The sequence below is a fragment of the Diorhabda carinulata genome, chromosome 4, assembly GCF_026250575.1.
Source record: "Diorhabda carinulata isolate Delta chromosome 4, icDioCari1.1, whole genome shotgun sequence".
Lineage (NCBI taxonomy): Eukaryota > Metazoa > Arthropoda > Insecta > Coleoptera > Chrysomelidae > Diorhabda > Diorhabda carinulata.
Genome location: NC_079463.1, coordinates 27830521 through 27852955, shown reverse-complemented (window position 1 = coordinate 27852955; position 22435 = coordinate 27830521). Strand labels below are relative to the sequence as shown.

At 32.4% G+C, this 22435-nt stretch overlaps 1 protein-coding gene across 4 annotated transcripts in view; it reads right to left on the bottom strand.

Moving 5' to 3' along the window:
• Positions 1 to 1631: 1631 nt before the first annotated feature.
• The window catches only part of LOC130892643 (nucleolar protein 4-like), a 90134-nt gene continuing 69330 nt past the window's right edge, over positions 1632 to 22435 (bottom strand). For all 4 annotated transcript variants that reach the window (XM_057798159.1, XM_057798156.1, XM_057798158.1 and 1 more), the window contains 3 exons: positions 17561 to 17742; positions 14241 to 14425; positions 1632 to 12989 (listed from right to left, as the gene is read on the bottom strand). In XM_057798159.1, the coding sequence (XP_057654142.1) occupies positions 12826 to 12989; positions 14241 to 14425; positions 17561 to 17742 (531 nt within the window). In that variant the 3' untranslated portion in view covers positions 1632 to 12825. The remainder of the gene's footprint in view (positions 12990 to 14240; positions 14426 to 17560; positions 17743 to 22435) is intronic.

Genomic DNA, 22435 nt, shown 5'->3' with positions numbered 1-22435 from the left:
TGTCTGGGAATTTTCCCATCTTAGGCTTAGTTTCTATTTTATATTTATATTGCTATTAGAATTATATTAAGAGCTAAAATTATTGAAAACTGCTTAAGAGATAATATAAAGTAGGGCCAACTGAATACTCTTCAATTAAAGCAGATTTATTTATAAAAAATGTTCACTATAATACTTCAGTAAAGCAAATAGGTTACTTTTGATTATTTTACTAAGCATTTATATTTTTTATAAGTAGGTTTTTCGTCGTTGGGTGGATGACTTCTCCCTTTTGCGAACGACAAGATTTAAAGTGCGCATGCGATCGGTACCTAAACTGATTCGGAATCAGACCCGTGAACGAAGTTTATCGGCGGCCTAATTATCATAATACTCCTCTAGATGACATTAATATTCCATTTTCTATGTTGTGTGGAGTTACGCATCCTGATAATTAGGCCGACGTTATATTACTACATGCTATGCGATTCCATGTAAATTAATGAATGTGGAACACAAGGCGTATCTTCAACCTTTGCGAGTAATTATTTACGCCCAGCTGAATTTTGAAAGAAAAATAATTAGGGCGAACCTGTTACCAACATAGTAGGACCTAAGTAGAAGAGATCATCACATACACGTATGTGTTTTCTATTTGGACAAGTAAACTTAGTAAATATCAATTTCAGATACCTACCGCATCAGTTTACCGTATTGGGAATTTATGAACATGATGCATTCAATTTTGTCTCAATACTGGCAATCGAAGTACTAGCATCGAGAGTTATACAAGAACTTCTTCGTTTTGAGAGAAAACGCTCAAAAAACCGAATCAAATTAAGAAAGGTGATTATTATAATACACAGATGTCGCGTCGTGTAAGATCTGTTTCGTGATAGATAGTTTTTCAATATGTAGGTGTGTCTATCTTAGTTGGATAATTTTTTAAGAAGAGTTGTATTTCTGTTGCCATTTTTTTCGTGCTTCTTTGGGTAGTTTTCAGACATTTCTAGCTTTTATCTATGGTCTATGGTGAAAAAATACTTTTACATATTATTAGCACTCGGTGATTTGTCTGGAGTGAGAAATATTACCATAATAGACTAAAAAAATTATTTGCTGTAGACTCTTTTTGTAGTTACGACCTACTATACTTTAATTTATTCTGCGCTCTCGATTTTATTTTCCCCTCTCTCCTTTTTCACCAACTCAGCTGCCAACGTGCTAGTTGCTATCTGAACAATATCTGATGAGAGCATAGTATTCACTTTCGTTCCAGGCATTACCCATTCCTAGACGGGCAGCTTCCCAGGTATAAAAAAGCATGCTGAAGCATGAGCAGCTGAATAATATGTATTCTTGCAAAAGTTCAGCATGCTAGTGGAACTTCTTGGTTTAACTTGTGAAGGTATTTCCAGAAAACATCTGTGTCAGTTAGTCAATCCGCGGAGGTGGCTTATAAAGATATTTATCCGCGGTGTGAGATGGGAAATCATGTCCGGGATCATGTACAGTCGGATTTTATTTAATTTTTCATTACGTCGAGTTTGTGCTCACAAATTCATATTATCACACGCACACGTGTGCTAGGTGTTTATATTAGAAAACTTGTGTTTAATCATGACATTTTACGTGTAATGGAAAATAAAACTCTGCATAAAGTATGGATGTATTTTATTAATACATCTTCTGGCAGTGGATTCAGATCCAATTACAATTCGGTATAGTTGAAAATATTGATAATTTTGCATTTTATTTTAATGTTCTTTTATACAGAATTCAGTTACAGACACAGGTATGCTATCCAAAAACATAGACAGAAATTTGTTACACCTGGTCTTTACTTATGTACATCAATATAAATAAAATTCATTTGCAGATACTGATTTATTACATAATTTGAAATCAAAATGTACAGAGTGTCGTAAATTTTGATCTGTACATAGTTTTAAGACCGTCGATTCATCTTTCAAAAATTTGATGTATACCTTATTTTAGGAATACAAGGAAGGTCGTTATTAAAATGTTTGTTTTTTGTAATTTTATTGATTATGGAGAACATTATCAAACTGAAGGTTTATATATCTAGCGCAAGTGCGTAAACATCAGTGAATAAAACCACAATACACCATAAATTAATTGTCAACTATTTTCAATTTGTTCCAAGAAGCGATTTGAGGTGTAAAATATGATAAGAATTTTTATATTTTTTATGCTTGTATAGAAGAAAATTTTTCTTTGCACCTTGTCACAAGTCCATTAAGCCAATGGTCAAATTCAGTGGATGGAACTTCGAATTACTTCTACAGATCTGGTCCCTAGTAAATGGAGGCTGTTACAGACATGGAAATAATACTTCGAGGAAAGAAATATCAACCTAATGAAAAAATCATAGCTAGGTTGAGGTGAAACAAAAATAGAAAGGTTACAATAGCATTGGACTGATTGTATCACTCCTCAAATAGACTATCTTGAAATGAAATGTATCTAAAAAATGTTATTTTTACTACATTAAATCGATTTTGCTCTATGGAGGTCTAATGAAGTCCCTGCTTACACCACCACTACACCAAGACTCGCAATTACCATGTCTAACGCGCGTTTCGATAATCAAATTATTGCCTTCACAGACTGAAGGTAAACTAAAACCTAATGATTTGACCTTCCTGTTTTATACTAAATTTTAAATTAGTTCCAGAGGGAAAAACCTCCTTAACGGGAATCTTCACATTTATTCCTTATCTACTAAACTATAGAGTAGACTTTAAAGAACTCTCTGAAGACGATAACTTGGTTATCGAATAGCGCGTCAGACAATCTGATTGTGAGTGTTGGTGTAGTCGTGGTGTATTTAGTATGAATATCACCAACGGTTCCAGAAATTCCAACTTATCTGTGGAAGTTTGAAAGAAAACGGAACTGCAGGTGATTTTTGATGATCCTTTCTGCAGTAGCAAGAGCGCTGAGAATATACGTAAACCGAGCAACAAACTCATAGGCTTATTGGGTGAGTGTGTAACAGAATCTTACAGAAATAAGAGGCTAGGCCTCGAAGGTCAGAAGAGGTCGTTTTCTGTACATTAACGATTGATGAGGAAGATATTGTTGGTGAAGAAAGAAGAAATGGTGTAAAATTGATTACGGATATCAACAATGGGGGGACAAATATCAGTACTATGAAGTGATGCTAATTCGTTTCCGTGGTACTCGGTACTTTTAGTAACAGGAGATGGAAATCCACATTATCAGCCAACGTCAACTAGTTAGGGTTTCTACTCCGCAAGAAACTTAGATTTTACACGATTTATTTTCAAAGGAGAAAAAAGTATATTATTGAAAGTTGATTAAGGTGAGAAATTGTTTAGAAGCTACTAAGTTGTTTAATGCAACAAGTATGTTAGAAGTAACCTTTTTTAATAAGAATTATAAGGTTTAAGAAGCTCCTTTATCATATTCTACAGTAAGTTTATAATATTAAACCAGAAGAGTGTAATTCGGGTATTTCTGATAAAGTGCAATGGTTTTTTTCACGATTTTATTCCTAAATGTATTAACATTAGCAAAGTTATCGATTCAAAATTTTGAGCACTAATTTCTTATAGTGGCCCAGTTTTGATTTAGATTCAGCGTTCTAACAGAAAACAAACCTTTTCTATTGTTTTGGTGGAATTTTTTTAAATATTTGGATTAGTTTATTGTAGCAAGTTGGTAAGCAAAAGTAAAATATTCTATTGGAAGTATATTTATTTAATCTGAATTATTACAATCTCATTCGAGATCTTAACAAACACGCATTTTTGTTTGGAAGAAGAAAAAATTTAGTTACAAGTAAAAGTGACATATTAAATTTTTGGAAAAAGCCCATGTATTATAGTGCGTAACTTAATCTAAACACATTTGAATAAAACACCCTGTACAATCCTCATCACATCGATTTAATAAGTCAACTGGCTCAGCAAAAACTGGTAAAGTTAAAAGGATAAAAACACGACAACGTTAAATCAATAATATTATCCTTTGATAGAGAAATACTGAAAAAAATTTTTTTAATATTAAGAGGAAACAATATGTCTACATTGTTGGATGAAATAGAATACTAGAGCAAAAATTATAGTTGTTTCCTGTTAGTAGTTCCACGTACAAAAAATACAACAGATGTTGATTGAGAAACGTCTAACTTTACTAGTTTTTCTTATTTTTTCGGCTTCTACATGAACAAATTAGTTCAGAAATAAGAATGAAAAATTTGTACGAAAATTTCGCCGACTTTTTTGGAGTATATACACAATATTTTTTGTTTTTCTTTGGTACACTGAATTATAATAAATTCATAACGATCATATCAAATATAATAAAATATCCCCTGTAATAAAGTAGTTTAAATTTTTTATATTTTCGATAAATAAATATTTTACATATTTAAAAAACATTTGTACATTTTTAGTGTTATGCCTTATAATCTAAAAACTAGTAGCTGAATACGTACATATATATTTTTAGTAACTATATACAGAGTTATACACCACTCTATTATTAAAAAAGGAGCATCTGAGTCCAAAAAATTAAAAAACTAAAGTAGCTAGACGCACGTAAGATTTGAAAGTCCATTTTTGCAAATATGTATCAAATTTTCAAGTCACACAAATTCTATTAGGTTTTGATAATAATTTTGTACACTAATTAAATGAGTAGAAGTAGTTTCAGCCTATATAAACTTTTCAAACCCTTTCAAAATATTCTTATTGGTTTATTTAGAAACTTATAAACGCTTTAATTTCACAGTGACACTACTAGACTTACAGTAGTCGTTTCTCGTAACGCATCCCACTGAAGCTCTTGACAATCTTTAGAGATTTTCGGAAGCTATGATCCTTTTTACCTACTAAGCCATAGAATTAGTATTAAATATAGAGAGTCCAGCCTGTAAGTGGAATTGTACTATTCGAAGAGACAGAAAAAGCAATGGTTTACAGCTCTCTCTCTCTACTAGTTATTAACACTAGTTAACCGGACATTCGTAAAATTTACGATGGTAAATAGTTGTCTTGATATTTCGTTTGTTTCCGGTTACCGCAATGGGGCGAGACTCTCAATACCTTCTTCTTTAATTGGTAACTAGACTCCAGTGTTTGAAACATCGCATTATTGTCAATTGAATCGCAGATTTTTGTACTTTATTCGTCTTATTCGTCACTTATGATGTTTTGAAGATATGTCGTTTCAGCAGAATGGCTAGTGACTAGGAAGAAGATAATCTTGAAATTGAATGGATAAAAGATTTAGATGATTCAACTGATAAATAGTCTCTCGATGAAATTGGCTTATCGATGGACAAGAAATTACCACTTCGGGAGACAATATGGGCGACGCCGATGTTCAGGTGAACTGCTTCAAGGAGGCTTATCCATTTTGTATCTGGTCCGAAAGGCGAAGCAAAGCAATATGTGGTACTGGAACATATTTTTTACGATTCTTAATATAATATTTCATACAATTGTAGAAATATTACTGGAAAAGCAAAATTTCACTGAGAATAACCATGCATTACCTACCACTAAAGAAGAATTGCTAGCCCTGATTGCAATTTTGATCCTCTCTGCTGCCAAGAAAAACAATCATCTATCTGGCAGGCATATATTTGATACATACTACAATTTCTGGTTCCCCTTTGTGTTTTTGCTGAATTGTTTGAGGTTTGATTCAAGAGAAATAAGACAGGAAATGAAAATGAATAATCCTTTTGCTCCTGTTCGTGAAATATGGGAAATCATTGAATCTAGCAGATGATCATATACACCTTCATCTTACCTAACCATTGACGAACAAGTCATGGGATTTCGTGGACGATGCCCATTCCGCTTGTACATTCCGAATAAACTGCAAAGTATGGTATAAAAATTGTTTTTTGTTATACGACTCCTCGACATGTTATATGGTAGATGCAAGTCCGTATTTAGGAAAAAAGACCAGTACAAATGGTTTGCCACTTGCTTTACTTCAGTTAGTTTGGCTGATGAACTACTCCAAGATCCATATAAACTAACAATAATTGGAGCGCTCTTGAAAAATAAAAGGGAAATACCAGAAGAAATGCTCGCTACAAGACAGCGAAGAGAAGGTATTACTGCTACTGTCTACAATGCATCAGGGAGGTTAAATTTCAGAAGAAACAGGAAAACCTACGATTGTTCAGTATTAGAATGAAACTAAAGGTGGTTTTGATACATTTGCTCTAATTTTGAATAAGAAAAGACGGATGATAACAACTGATTGTGGACAATGTGTACAACCGATCTGCGGAGATCACTGCGGAGACACTTGCAAAAAATGCGGCGTTGATGAATAGGAATTTGAATATTTTATTTACATTTTGTTTTTTCATTTCCTAATAAAGAGTTTCTACTACTTTTCATGAGTTTTTCTGGAAAGATTTTTCATAAAATGAGAGTTCCGAAATGGAAATGCAATTAGAATAGAGTTGATAGAGGTATATAGTGGCATTTCGATGTTCATTCTCTCTCTATCAGCAGTTCAGGCCCACTTAAGCATGCTCTCTCTATCTTTAATATGGGGTAAATACGATCAGCTGTCGGTTTTTTTTTCACTTTTATAATTGTCAATCTCCCTTACGTGGTTATTTTCGCTTAAACCTTGTGAACATTGTGATTGAGAGGCTACTAAAGCTTAAGATTGTTGTACTTTTTTGGCTTTTCAACATAAAAACTTTCTAGTCTGAAAATTTGTTGTAAAATAATCAATAACAATTATTTAAACAGTTGAAATTTTTTGAACATCTGAATTAATGTCTGTAAACACAAAGGAAATATAGGTTAATTTATAAATTAACGCATGGAAGTGGAGTAATGGAAAGAAAAGGTTTTTTAAGGTTTGGTTTGAAATGTCCACTAAAAAGGAAACGCGTTGTTCAGAATCTTTAATGAAAATCTCGTTATGCAATCAGCTGACAAATGATCTACTTGATACAGAATCATAATTTCCGAGAAGCCTTTATATTATCAAATGTGTTAAGCAGTTTCTTTGGAGTAAGTGAATTAGATTAGTTGTGCCATCTTAAGAAAGGAATATTCCCTGATCTAAGATAGATATATCTGCAATGATTAGTAAAATGAGATAAGGTAGTGGAAAGAGAGAGAAGTATAATATAAGAGATTAGAACAAACAAATCTAGCATTTGACAGAGATAACTATACCGCAACTCTCTTTGTATCTCGTTCTCATATTAGAACATGAGTTTCATTGAATGAGCAGTCTATTCTGATTTTATCTATGGTTAACCATAATCAATAATTTATTGCTCAAATGTGTATTAGTCAATTTACTCATCTGTTATGTTTATTTATTCATTTTTTTGTTTACAAATAAAATTTAAACCGAGCTGAAGAACAGAAACGAAAATTGTGCAATAAATCGGTTTGTGAAAAAATTCCTCCTCAAGAACTGAGATATATAAGTGAGCACTGAGGATCTAAAATCTATAGTATACAATTTTGGGTATTTTTACTAAGATAAATTTTTATATTCAATTTCATAATTGGTTAATTCTGTGCTTAATGTAATTCAGTTCTTTTACTAAATATTAACGTTACTGAGAATATATTTTCTCCACTTGAAGATCATTTTAAAAATCATTGATGAATGAAATAATTTCCTAACCATCTATTAAAACACTGTCTTTTTTAGAATATTAATAAAAAGTTAATGAAAATTTGACAGCCATTTGGCAGAATTCTGAATCAAGAGGTGAATTTTATGTTTGAAATTTTCTAAATTAGTTTAAATCAAAATTCTGTGTAACTTTCAATATTACAACATGTCAATCAATTATTAAATCCACTTAGTATAAAAGCATTTCAAGTAAATATGAATGATTGAATGTAGAGAGCAATTTTTTGTTCTATCAACTTTTCTAAGAGTGTATATTTTTTTGATTGGATTCTATATTCCTGAAAAAATCTTTTTTAAATTTACTTGAATAAATATTGATAATCGTCTTCTATTTGTAGGTTAAGAATTTGCAATTAGTATAGTTAAAAATTGAAATTCATTTAATGAATCGGTGCAAAATGGTACTCTTCAGAAAGTACTTGATTTGCTTGTTTAATTTCATTGGAGTCAACTAATTTGTGACTACCGTTTATTATTTCAGATATACAGCTAGTTAGGCTCAAATAATGTCAAAATATTTACAAATTACGTAGTTTTGATAATTTCTTTTAAATTACACGTTGCCCGTTGACTAGAAATCATGCTTTAAAATAACATACGCGTAATTGCGAAACTAGTTACCAGGATGATTTAACCGAAGAATAACCATTACAATAGAACACTCATGTTTTGATACTAATATTTTCAAAAATAGCTCCATGATTAAAATTTCAGTTCAAAATAACTGAAATCATTATCCGAAAAATCGGATCTCAGAAATTCTTTCATTAAACAATACAGTAAAAAAATAATTTTTTACTATTATTATTTTAAGGACATTCAACACTCCTTTAATTAAGGTTTCTTCTATATCTTCTTCTATCTCGTTCTGTTTTATGGCTTATTTAAGAGAAACTATTCATATAGATGTTTTAGACTATCGATAAACTAGAACTTTGTTCAAATAAAATAAGGAGAATAGTACATTATTTTACTTGGAGTAGAAGGCTACAAAATATTGTTGAGCCCTCGTCGAGGCGTTAGCCGAGGCTGTGCAAACTAGGCGAAACATATAATGGGTATTCTGCTCCGAGTGACATACTAGTTTTATTAAGTTTACAATAATCTCTTGTTAAAAAGTGTAGTACTTGGCCTGACCTAGAGATGACGGTGATTGCTTGATTAATACCATTATTAGAAAGTACACTATCTATACAATGTTTAAAGTTTGAAGACGCCACGTTGTTTGGCAACTGCAACTATCAATATTGAACGTTTACAGTGAATTTGTAAACATGGTAAAAATGTGATACAATACTTTTACTTGAAAGTCCTTAGACGAACCAATGTGAAAGCTGAACAAGATTTTATCGTAGGTGAGACGGCTTCGTCATTGTCAACAGTAAAATAATGGCTAACAGAGCTTGAGCGAGGCCATACGGCCTGCGAAGATCAGCGTCGTAGTGATCGACTAAATGAGGTGACGATTCCAGAAATGTTTCCACCGAGTGTATGACAATGTTTTACAGAAATAAAGCCGAATTTTTACGCTGTTTCATAACCATGGATGAAACGTGTGTCCATCATTTCACACCCGAAACTAAAAGAACAATCAAAACTATGGACTGAAAAGGAAAAACCGACTCTAAAGAAGACGTTTTATAGGATAATTTTCATTGACCATCTTGAAAGAGGAGAAACTGGCAACGGCGTGTATTATGCGAACGTTTTAGCGAATAAATCAAGCAAAAGCGGCCACATTTGGCTAAGAAGAGAGTATTGTTTCATCAAGACAATATACCAGCTCACACATCCGTAATAGCATTGACAAAAAATAGTGAATTAAAGTTTGGATTGGATACCTCATGTGCCCTATTCGCTGGATTTAGACCCCTCGGGTTTTTGCTGTTCCCATACTTGAAAAAATGGCTCGGTGGTCAAAAATTTTCCAACATTGAAGAGGTGATGACGACAGTTGATGACTATTTTTAGGAACTTGACGATTCTTATCATAAAAAGGGTATCGAACTCATTAAACATCTGAGAAAAGCTAAGAGGAGATTACGTTGAAAAATAAATTAATTTTTTCTGAAATTTTTGTGTTTTCATTATATTCTAACCAACCTCGTAGTTTATAATTTCTTAATTCAGTTTTGTTGGAATTACAAAAAGGAAAGACTGATTGATCACAAGAAATAAACGATACACTGGTAACAAATAATAAGAAAAATGTATGTGTCGACGCTTAAGCAGAGTTCAGGTCACTATAGAATAGAGCCAGCAAAGAGTTATTCGGGAATAGCAATCTAGTAAAAGGGTACGTCAAGACGACAAAATAAAACTCGTATGAAGCGAACACTCCAACAATAAAATCAACCACTTCAACAACCTCGACTTTATGGTTAAACTGAATCATAAAATATCTCAAAGCTATATAATTGGATTGAGATTGTGATATATCAACTAGATGAATACATAGTATAAGGCAGTTAAAACCCAATTAATATTCTAATCCAATATACAGATGTATAGATGTTATGATATAACACAGATTACCAAAGTTTGTTCATTTTCCATTGGATAAATCCATATTTTCTGTCAAGAAGACGATTTAGTTGAGCATCTAAGGTGTTTATAAACTGAGCATTTCATTGAGGTGTTTTTACCATTAGTTAGAAATTTCATTTACGCATATGCAAGAAGTTCAATATACTACAAGGATAATATGTTGCTAGAGCAAACACTGTACCTCAGGACCCGACTAACGTAAGTCACACTAGAGTAACTTTTCAGGAGGGCACCAAAACTGTAAGAATTGAACTCTTGGAATGGTTACAGAGCTGATAATTGAATCAGTCGGCAAAAAATTATTGGAATTATTATTTTGTATATATTTAATTCATTCATAGGTATTTCGTTTAGAATCAACGACTTATTTAAGGACTGGACTTACGTTTTTTTAACTGCACTTATAAAATTGTTTTAACACTCAACACTGTGACAAGGTATGTTTATAAACACTTCACAGCAATCATTTGTAATATTTATTCAAATAAATCTTTTAAAAAATTAAATATACAAAATACTTTTTGTTCTTAAAGGGTAACATTCCATAGATAACCAAACTATTAATCTAGTGCAGTTGAGTCATCCTCAGGAAAGTTCCTTTCATTTTCCCTATGTGGAATATTTTTAAAGATCGATCTGTATTCCTCAGGAACCCATTGCAATAAGTTAATAAGGTCTCTGTATTTTTCACTACTTATCGGTCTTTTAGTTAATATCATTGGTGGGATTGACGCTTGTAATACAATCCCTTTTTCCCTCCGCTTTCTTTTAAGAACAACAGTTTAGAAGATATCATTAGTAAAGCTGGTTTTGTAATACAGTTTAGTATCTCCTTTACGAAGCTGTAACCATGTGATATTAAAAATTAGTCATTTTCGGTATTTTTCTTCCTTGAAATAAATGGGGCGTCTTTATTCATCAAGTGAAGAAAGTCTAAGAAGTCTTTGAGAAGCATCCTTCTCACAATGATTGGGTCCTTATTAGAGCATGAAGCAAAAAAATTATTCCAGTCATTTGTAGTAAAAATAGTGTGGTTTTTAATTTTTTTTCCGCTCTTTTGATCATACTATGCCTGCTGTGTCGGAACCTTTTTCAACAGACATAAATACATAAAAACCATGTTGATATTTCTGTTCTGGCCACTACAGTTATCTGTGCAGACTGTTAAGTTTTCAACAGGTTCCTCAGGAGTTCTAAAGTTCTTCATATGACCAAGTAAATAAACATAATGCAATTTCTTTCCCTCCTCGACCGGCTGTATTTTCATCTCTGATCATACACCAAGTTTTATCCACGGTGGCGTCATAAATTGTGCTATTTAATGTCCAAAGTTTTCTGGATTAAAAGCTTTGGGAATTCTTCAAATCTGGAGTTGGAAGGCACTTTTGGAAATCATACATAACAACTCTAAAGCCTTCAGTAGCACAAGCTTTTACCTTGTCTTCTCTCTTTAGTACATACCTAAGTGAAGCTTCTTTCAGGTGATTTCCTTTTTGTAATTTGAGCTCATTAAGTTTTGCATAATTTTTTTTACTTTTAATTTGGCAGTCAGTTCGTCGCAAACATCGCAAGTGTCATTGTCTGGCAAGTGGAAAGATAAGTTAAAGTGTTCATTGAACACTTTGGAATAGACCCATTTCTTCTCTGGTTTGTGTAAATCTAACATAATAAATCAATAATCCTCACCCTTAACTCTGTAAGTGAAGGAGCTGGACTCGGTTTCTTTTGTAATATTTGAAAGTTTATGTATATTGAAAGAGCAGTAGGTTATCAAATCAACAAGTAAACAAGAGTGTGACACAGCAGATTTTTTAATACACAGAAAAACGGCGCCAAGGAGATAAGAGTATGCCTTGCCCGATGAACATTGCAGCCAGTCTAACGTAAGTCCAGCTATGGACTTGCGTTTAACTGTATTTAAAAAGCTTTAGAGCCACAAGAACCTAAGTTGATTTACGTTCGTTTGGCCCAATCATAGGTGAGGACTTAGGTTCTTACAGCCCTTTCAAAATACAAAAGGGGATTTTTCAGAGGACTTAAGTTGATATGGCTTAATGTAAAACCAAATTCTACATTCAATGGTGTATTAACTTGAAAATTGTAATTTATGGACTTACCTTCGTCTGGTTCTGAGGTACAGCACATACATTAACAATCGATAAAGGTCGATCTAACTAAAAAATAGGTGTGAGAAAAATATTTTAAATTCTCATAATTACACCTCTGCTTTGTAACATACCAAGAGATAGCTGGAGTTAAAGAAATCACTCAATTTAAAAATACTATAATAATCAAACTCCGTCACTTTGAAACTTTTTGTTGGTATATTTTGACAGTTAATGAATCAATTTGAACTCGATCTCGAATTATTTCACTTGAAATCAACCATTTAAACATTGTGAAGAAATTATTATTTAGTATAAATTCATTGTACTACTAGAAGGACAATTTGTACATTTTTGTGTACCTTTCTACATAAATTTTGGTATTTCTATGAAAAGTATATGTGCAAATAAATAATTTAGTCTAGAAGAAAAAAGTTGAACGTTTCAAATTCTATATGTATAGTTTCTGCTTTGTTTTATCGGATTATGATCTCAACTTTGAAATATACTACTGTTGTTGGATTAAGAGTTGTTCTAATTCGTCTGCAGATCGAAGTAAAAATGCAGCAGATTCACGATATCCGGTGATTAGTTGCCGTACAGCAGTCATTTCACCGGCATTCAATTTGTGATTTAACAAAGGCTTTTGTTTCATGCTCAAATCCGCCGGACCTAAAAAATCAAACAAAATATCTATTAATACCAGGTATTAATCATGTTGTAGGTCTAACTAACAGAACCAACAGAAATTTTTATCGTTTACAAATTCTCATATTATAATCATATGAAAAATTAATATCGTCACCATTTAAGATTATTTTCTGCCATTCAGGATGACCCAGAAGTAGTTAAACCAATCGTACAATCTTTTAAATGAAACGTCCAGATTTTGATATCATACTTACATAGAAAATTAAGTCAATTTTGTACCTAGGTTTTCCCGTCATTTTCGCGAAAATAGTAAAAGTAAAAGTAAAAAGTAATGCCCATAAATCTATTTAATTGAGACAACTGAAGTTTTTATGCATTTTATCAATGGATTTGATAGCATTCTTCTACGAGGGTTAAATAACTGTGTTACTAAAAGGTGATCTTACAAAACTTCGTAACATTTTTATATAATTTCATTACCTTTATATAGTCTTTATATAACTAGGAATCACCATAAGTTACAGAAAATGTTTATTGGGTTGCAACTTAATTTTTGAGATATGGCAACACTGACATTCCCGTGAGAAAGTTTGACATTTTTATTGTTGAATGTACTCAAAACGTGTTGTCATACAAGTGCAATTTGAGTTGTTTACAGATACCTGAAACATTCACCTTTGTCCAAAAATGGTATTGAATCGCGAACATTTTCCTGCGATGATTTCCTATCACTTTCGAAGTGGATTTAGGGTTACCAGACGTCCAGATTAATGTTCCATAAAATTTGCGTAAATGTTTGGAATGAACGTGTACACAATAGGCTACCAATATCCATTATCAAACATTCGATATGTTTAGCACTGAACAGATAGAGCAACGGTACCAGCTAACAAGTGCTACATAGAGTCCAGATTTTCCACAAGGTTTCGAATTCTCTTTACTTGTCTGACGATATTTCAGAGTCTAGATTTTAGTTATAGATTTGTATTAAATCCGTTTTCACTCATTTTCCAAATACGCTCCTTCATTTCATCTTTCACGAACTCTAGAAGCCTCAAAAATATAGTCAATAGTTTGGAAATCACTTAAGTCTAAAGAAATTGCACCACATTTATATTTCGGGCATGATATACTAATTGTATCGCGCTTAATACAACTAAATTGAGTTATTATTGGTGTTAAGGAACTAAATTTGTATTCAGTACGATTCACGGATGATTAGTTGGTTCTATTATACCAAAACATATAGCAGAGAGAAAGAATGAGAGTTACCGTTAGTAAGAAGTGTTCCAGATGCTGTAAAAGGTGTAGATCCTGGAAAAAGAGGATACGGTCCTGTTCTTTGAAACGCTTGCGTAAAATTAGGTCTGTACATTGCTGTTGGAGCTGCTGATGCCGTACTAGATATCCCTATCCCATTCATTCCTATTGTACCTAATACGCCGGCATTCGTTACACTATAAATAGAACATCAAATCGTTAGTGAATTAACGTGATTAATTACACTAGTTTACACATTTTACTATCCAAGATACTCCGAAACAAATGTCAACCTACCTTCCTTAGATCTTAGAAGTTTTAGCAGAAATACTCTATCACATTACATTTTATCTACATGGTGACTTAAGTTAAATATTCGTATATTCTTACTCAATGGTGTCTCATGTCAAATTTGTTGGAAACGTTGAGTACAAATAGTGTTTTGATAGTTTTTATTATTTCTTAACATTTTAAGCATCGTAGATGGTTTAAAAAATGCATTTTGTATTTTCTATAGCGAACCAAGGTAGTACGTGGGTACCGTATGTGTTTTGTGAAAACTGGTTTTACTAAAATGGTCAACCGGAGATAACGTAAGACTTCTATTTGATTCACCAATGTTAAGGAGAGAGCCTTGTAATCACGAAAATGACTGTTATCTATGTGTTGACAGTTAGTCAGTAGGATAAAATAAAAAAATAAAACGGTTATTCTATATGTCTGTTACAGGGCCAATTTTACATTAAATCTTTTATATCCAATTTTTCCCGGTAATTCCAGTCAAAATATATTAGAAGATAACAATAGAAGTGATATTGAAGTTAAATCTTTTGCTAGTGGTTCCGGAAATTTATCTGCAAATCTTTCACATTTAATTAATTGAGCTGAATTACATGCTTAGAATATCGTTGAACCAACACAAGTCGGACAGAAGAATATTATCCTATACCAGGCCCATCTCTTAAGCATTTAATCCGAAATAAAAAAATTCCCATCAACCCCAATAAATAACAAATCTGACGATAGATTCTTTCTTTCCGAAAATTTAGGAATCAAGCGATTTATTTTGATTCTTGAGTTAGATTAACGACCTAATTGTTCCCAACATTGAAAAAGATAAATTGTTAGTTTGTCAGGAATGAGACAGGTAAGATGTTCTTTGTATAAAGAAAAAAATACTAGAAGAGTGTATATCCAATGACCAATAGAAAAACTATATTATTTTTTTATTAACTTATCTAAGTAATATTTTTTTCGTAATAATGTATGAAATTTGAATAATTTAATATTGATATTTACCAAATGATTAGCAAATATCCTTGTGCAGGAAGTATTATATATTTCATTCCAATAAATAATAAACATTGAGATTAAGATCGTATTTTGATACTTTCAATTAGTATCTAAAAACATAGCATGGAAACTAGAAGAACTAAGAGAGATATTTCTAATCCCATTGATCACGAACACTGTTCAATTTTTTGACGAAAGGAGGCCTTTACACACGAATTGTATACAATATTTTTTCTATTAGCGAAAATTTTATCAAAATAAAGAAGTTTAATGATAATTTCCTTTAGGCACTAGTGCGTAATAGATATTTACGATATAAGTGTCGATATAAGTGTCGTAAAGATTCATATTACGAAATGAGATGGGAAATTTGTAATGATAACCTATTGAATATCGTAATATGAATTTACGATACGAATATAGTACATTATTTTACCTACTACCAATAATGATAATTATTTACTCAAAATTAGTCAATATTCCTGAAATGAATGATATTAGAATCATTTTTAACAAGCAAGCGTTACGCTCATTGTAGAATTATTTTGCGAACTGTCAATTTTGACGCGTTTACTTCAGTTTGTGTGTGGATTCTGAAGTATAGTAAGCAGGTTTTTCATAAATAAACAGTCTTCAATAATACTTCAAGAGCCTTCCTTTAGATGGATCTTATTGAAGAAGGATAGCCCCTTGATAAGAATAGATAGATAAAGCATATACTGGTGAGCTAGATGATCGTGGCTGGACGTAAAGTGACGTGGGGCTGCCCACAAGACGGAGTTCTCTCCCCATAAAATTTGAAAGTAGAGGAACTACTAGAGAAAATAAAGTGAATGTGGTGGGCTAAGCCGATGATGATGATCTCATCATCCTAGGATCCTTTTTAAACATCTCACTAAAGGAAAAGAATACTAGGTGCAAAAAGTTGAGATTTTCAGTCAATTTCTTGATGGTCGAAACAGAGATTGAAGTCTTAGCAAAATGCCATAAATGAGATAAATAATGCAACCTAACTCTAGCTCAGACCGAAACTGCTGGTCTACAATAAGAAGATATACAAAATAAGACTATGGAGGCGTTAAAAAATCTGGTGTTAAGGAAAATATCTTGGGCAGCAAGACCAAAACCGATGACATCACTAGGGGCTCTTTTGGGTTTTGGGCCTCTATAGACTAGCATGCTAGCTGACAAGGCTAGTAGATAGAAGTTACTCACGGGATAAAACTCCCAAGATGACACAAGCTGAAGAAGTTTAAAGGCAGAGGAAATTCTCTTGATGCTCCTGTCAGAAAAATTCCGTCAATAACGGCACAAAGATATAGAATTATTGGTTACTTTCTTAGTGTTTGTTTATTTTAACATGTATTCGAGGTTTTGAGGAGTGATGATACTAAAATCTAGTGAAAAAATAGATACAAATAGAAAGCCGTCAGTTTTTATGAAAGATAATTTACTCGAGTATCGAGAGCTCTAAATTTTATCATAAATTTTTTATTCTGAAAAAAAAATATTGATTTTCCTCACCCAACTTGCTTTCCGCCGATTTTTCATCATAGATCATGTAAGCAGAGGCTGGTGTAGCTCACGCCATTCTTACGAGTTTTTTTTTTGGTTTGGGTTCTTATCGTTACAATTTATTTTTATAAGAAAAAGGACGCTGCACTTTTACCAATTTTTCATTTAATATGACATAGTAAGTGATTATATCGTTTTACAGATACGTGTTTTATAGAAAGGATGAGAGTTGATAAGGAGGGAAGTAAGAGTATATAGAATGTACGAAATATGTCCAAAATGTCCAAACCAACCGGTCTTATTGGTTAAAGAAAAACTATAACATAAGTCGAAGGTTACGATAACATGTAGTGATAGAATAGATGGTGGCCTACCCAATAGGTACGTTACGATTTGCATCCATCAATCAATTATAATATTTTTCGCAATACCCTCTCATATTAAATATGATATAGATAATTTACATTTATTAACATGCACCGAAATTTTGAGATATTGATTATGTACATATTTTTATATATTACCTCAATGTTGTAGGTTTAGTTTCTGGTGTTGAGGGTAAAACTTTGTTAGAAGAATTTGGAGTAGATGATGGAGTGCTCGCTGTTGAAAAACTCGTAGATATAACGTCGTTTTCTAATTTCACTGGTGTACTATTGTTCGAGAAATCTAAACCTCTGTTGATTGGTGCCGTTGTATCAGTCGACTGAAAGATGTTAAAATAAAAAGCTAAAATCTAGTAAAAATATAAGGAAAAAAACATCTTTTTTTTGTTAATATCTCAAAGTAAATTTAATATGCAGCTAATGTTAATGCCGGGTATTAGTTTAACGGGGGATTCTTTCAAGACATATTACAAAATGTGAATGCAATATTTTTAAAAAATTTTTCTGTTGATTCATATATACCGTACTTTTGGTGTATATGGAACGGATTATAAAGTATTCAGGTTCCATCTTTGGTCAGTATAGGCATGTTAACTAATCTTTATGGACCGATTTTGGACATTTACTTTGAGTTCCTGTGCCTCACAACCAGTCTCCAAAAGAGAGATCTACAACATGTTGTTAACAATTGTTTTGAGCAGATTAAATAAAATTAATTCACCATGAAAACTATAATAGTTTCATTTGAAAAATAATTGGCATTAAAAAATAAAAGAAACAACAAACAACAAATGTAAAACTTAATGTTTCACATTTGTTGTTTGGCATACATGCAAAAATTTAATATGAGGCTTAAGGACAAAAAATTTCAACACTTCCCTGTCAAAAATAAATTTACCCGTTCTCTCTATAGGGTTAGGCAATACACATTGTATTTGAGTCTTATTTATTGAAACAACATCTTCAACATTTGGAAAAATAGATACATTTTTGCTTTGTTTATAGACTCTAATACATGATACAATATACATATTCTAAATTAAAGCCTTTAATTTCAATAATGCTGAGCTGTTGATGATTCTTATTAGGAAATTGTTTTTTATTTAAGTCTCCTTTTGCTTCAGGTTCAGTCTTTTCGTTACAATCGTCCTCATCTTCACTTTCAACAGAAATTAAAATGATTTCTGCTAATACGCTAGCTTCTATTTCATTGTCTATGTTTTTGAAAGTTGTGGATATAGAATTTTTGGACAGTCTTCTTTCGATTTCTGGAGATAAGCAATTTAGTTCAAACTCAGATTCGAACGCAGATTTACATGTTGGAACACAAATTTTCTTTTGTCTTTGTGGCTTCACATTCGGCAAATTTTCAGTCGAGATGTTAATAATGCTTTCAAATGAATTTTTGAACGTTTCGTCGTTATACCTTTGATTTCTTTTATCAAAAATCTTGGAAATAAGTCGTTCTGGCCTACAGGGAATAATATCTACTCTTTCAAAGCCTGACAAAATATTTGCTTTAATCGTAATCGCCATATAATTTTTTAACATGTCTGGAAATTGCGATTTCGGTAGTACCCCACGATATGTTTGTTCCCACGTCGTAAGGATTTGACGCCATGCCTTTTTTAATAGTCCAAAGATATATATTTGTGATATACGAAAGCAAAAATACGAAGCTGATATTATCTTCTTCACACTTTTTTACAACTTCATATAATTGACTCTGCACAATTGTCTCTTATAAGAATAGAAGAATTTTTTTTTCTTCCTGTTTTTTTTTTCAAATCTGGTAGAGGTACTTTGATGAAGTAATCTTCGAAGACCAATTAAAGTGTGTTCTAGTAGGTTCAATTTTATATTCACTAAGGATACAAATGCTTAGCTTTGTACACCACATATGGTGCTAATAATTAACCATCTCTTGTAACGCAAAGCATGACGAACGTAGAGGTTTTGGATGAAACAAAAATTAGATACGCATCCTTACATACCCTTCAATTTAAAACTTTTTGCTTCCTGGGTTATGTTATTTTCATCAAATTGTTTTAAAATATAGGAATATGAGCTTCCTTTCGGTTCAAATACTGTTGAACGAATCCACATACTGGCAGCAAATAAAGCATTTACAATACTTTTCCGTCCAATATACTCAAGTTCCAGCTTGTCTCCGTTCTTCCCAAGGTATTTGTTGTATAACGTAGTTTTGGGCACCCCAAACGTGTCTACTGCTTGCTGGAACGATAGTTGACCTTCTATAACACCTTCAAGGGCTCTTTTCATATTTTCACTAGAATAATTTCGCCTATACGGGGTAGGTGCCAAGCGTGTGAATATGTTTTCATTCTATATATTCCTGAAAATAACTCTTGATTATTTCAGCATTTCTTGAAAACTGGTGGTGTTTTCGTCAAGTTGTTTTGATCACATGAATGTTGAAGTTATGTCACTCGGAGCAGAAGAAGCGAAAAAATAATACATTGAAATTCCTCTTCTTGAGAGATTTTTCAAAACTAACAAGCATCAAATTAAATTCCTGCCTACTTGGCTACAACACCCATAATAAGACGTTGCTATCGTTTCTGATTATTTTGTTACTAGGACAATAATGTTTTCGGGCAACACAGATCGTACAAATAATCTTTTTTTACTAGTAAAATAATGAACGCTCATTATTGTACTAGTAACAAAATAATGAGAAACGATAGCAACGTCTAATATCAGTCATGTCAAAGATACAGCCCAGGGGCCGGAACCGGAATCAATAAGGCCCGCGTTCGCAATGTGTCTCGGAAAGAAGAATCATGTTTTTTAGAGCTTTCAGACTTCATTCGATTCCTCTACGGATGTTTTAAATACTCGTACTCTCAAGTCTACGGATGTTTATAAGTAATTTCAAGAGCAGCGCGTGCCTAGACAAGCGAGAGAGACAGTATCGCCATCTCTTAGCAGCAAGCGGAAATATCCTATTATTTTTGTCGAAAACGATAGAATCTTCTAAGCGCTTCGAGTCTAGACTAGAATCTTCCTTAACCATATAAAACGAGTGCGTCGGCGCGACGTGAGTCAGTTGAGTCGAGTAATCGAAGCCATACGGTTTTAGGATTTTAATTGTTTATGCGAAGTAATGATTGTTAAGGTATTGTGCATTTGTTTGTGTCGTGCGCGTGCGATATCCATAATTGTTGTGTCGAGTTCAATAATTGTTACGATTTTGGCATAATGTCAAAAAATGTTGATAGTGAGTGTAGAGTTTTTCAGTCTAAATGGAAAATTGCATATTTTTCCAGAGAATGGAAAGGTAAACCAATGTGTTTGATTTGTAATCGAATAGTTTCTGTTTGTAAGGAATTTAAATTGAAGAGACGCCGCGATACGAATCATAAGTCAAAATTCGATTGATACACTGATAAAATAAGAATCGACACATTGTCATCTTTAAAATCTTAACTTCAAGGTCAACAATCGATGTTTACTAAAGCTAATACAGAGAGCGAAGATGCCCTGAAATCAAGTTTTATTATTACATTAGAAATCGCGAAAAGATCAAAACCTTTCACTGATGCTGATTTTATTAAAGATTGTATGTTGAAAGTTGCCGATGTTCCATTTCCATCTCAACACTCAATAATTCAAAATATTTCGCTCTCAATAAACACTGTTGCTTTAAGAATAAATGATTCAACGACAGTTCAGGTAATTTTTACAAGATTTGGACGAAAAGTTTTCTGATGTCGAGGAGTAGTTTTAGAAAGATTTTTTGCATTACGTGACCCTATTCAAGCTTCCATGTCAGAAAAAGGCAAACCGATTGATTATGACAATGACTGATAGATTGATTGTGCGTTTTTGGTAGATATGAATAAACACTTGACTGATCTGAATATAAAGTTACAGGGTAAAAATCTGATTGTCACTCAAATGTATTCATATATTCAAGCCTTTGAAACAAACTTGAGGCTGTGGGAAACTCAGGTAAAAAATCAAACTTTGGACTATTTCCCTCATTCAAAATCATTTGGCACATTGAACCAATAAAAATTGGATGAATATTCTCAGCTTCTGAGAAATTTGATTACGGAATTCAACAATCGTTTTGACTTACACAAAATGAATGAAATGGAATTCCTAATTTTATACAATCCATTCAATTTTGAAACTTTACAAGCACCAGTACATTTGCAAATGGACTTGATAGATCTTCAATCGGACAGTATTTTGAAATAAAAATTTAATGAGATTAACGCTTTTACATTTTATATACAATATATCAATAGTTTGGATAATTACCCGGAATTAAAAAGCATGCAGCACGCATTCTCTGCATGTTCTCTGCAAGGCGTTAAGTACATTTTTACTTCAACTGAATTCAAATTAATTATTGAATTATCTGTCACTGTCGATGACAGTGACATTAGGTAGGAACTCTGATTTAAGCAGGCAAAATTTAAATGTATGCTTTTTCACTATACATGCTTTCAGAATTTAAAAACCTACCGGAGCACATGTAAATGGTAAAAAATGGAAGCATACTAACACTGGCGGAACGTTTGTCATCCGAAATTCTTAACTTCCATTTTTTTACGAAATAAAAAATTTCAAATTTGTTTTTGAATTATGTGCATTTGAGTATTTGATGACTGATTTTATCTCCATTGAAAAAATTATATCCTCCACCAGAATTGACCACAAAACAATTTTTGGCATTTTCCATTACTCTTGCCTTTTACTCTACGTTTTAACGGATATTATTTCTGAGTACTTTAAAAGCATGAGGCTTTTTGACATAGAACTGTGGATAAGAATCAATATTTCGGTTGTAGGTCATGCTGTCCATCCCTTTATCTAGTTGGAAGCACGTTTTTCCCAGTCGCATGAAATTTTTTAGGAAAATCATGCTTAAAGCGAGTAACTTTGAGCGGGTGATTCTTCATGTGTTATACATAGACCAAGAATAAATAATTCTGCTTATTCATACATCCATATATATGCATTGTCGTTTATGATGATTTT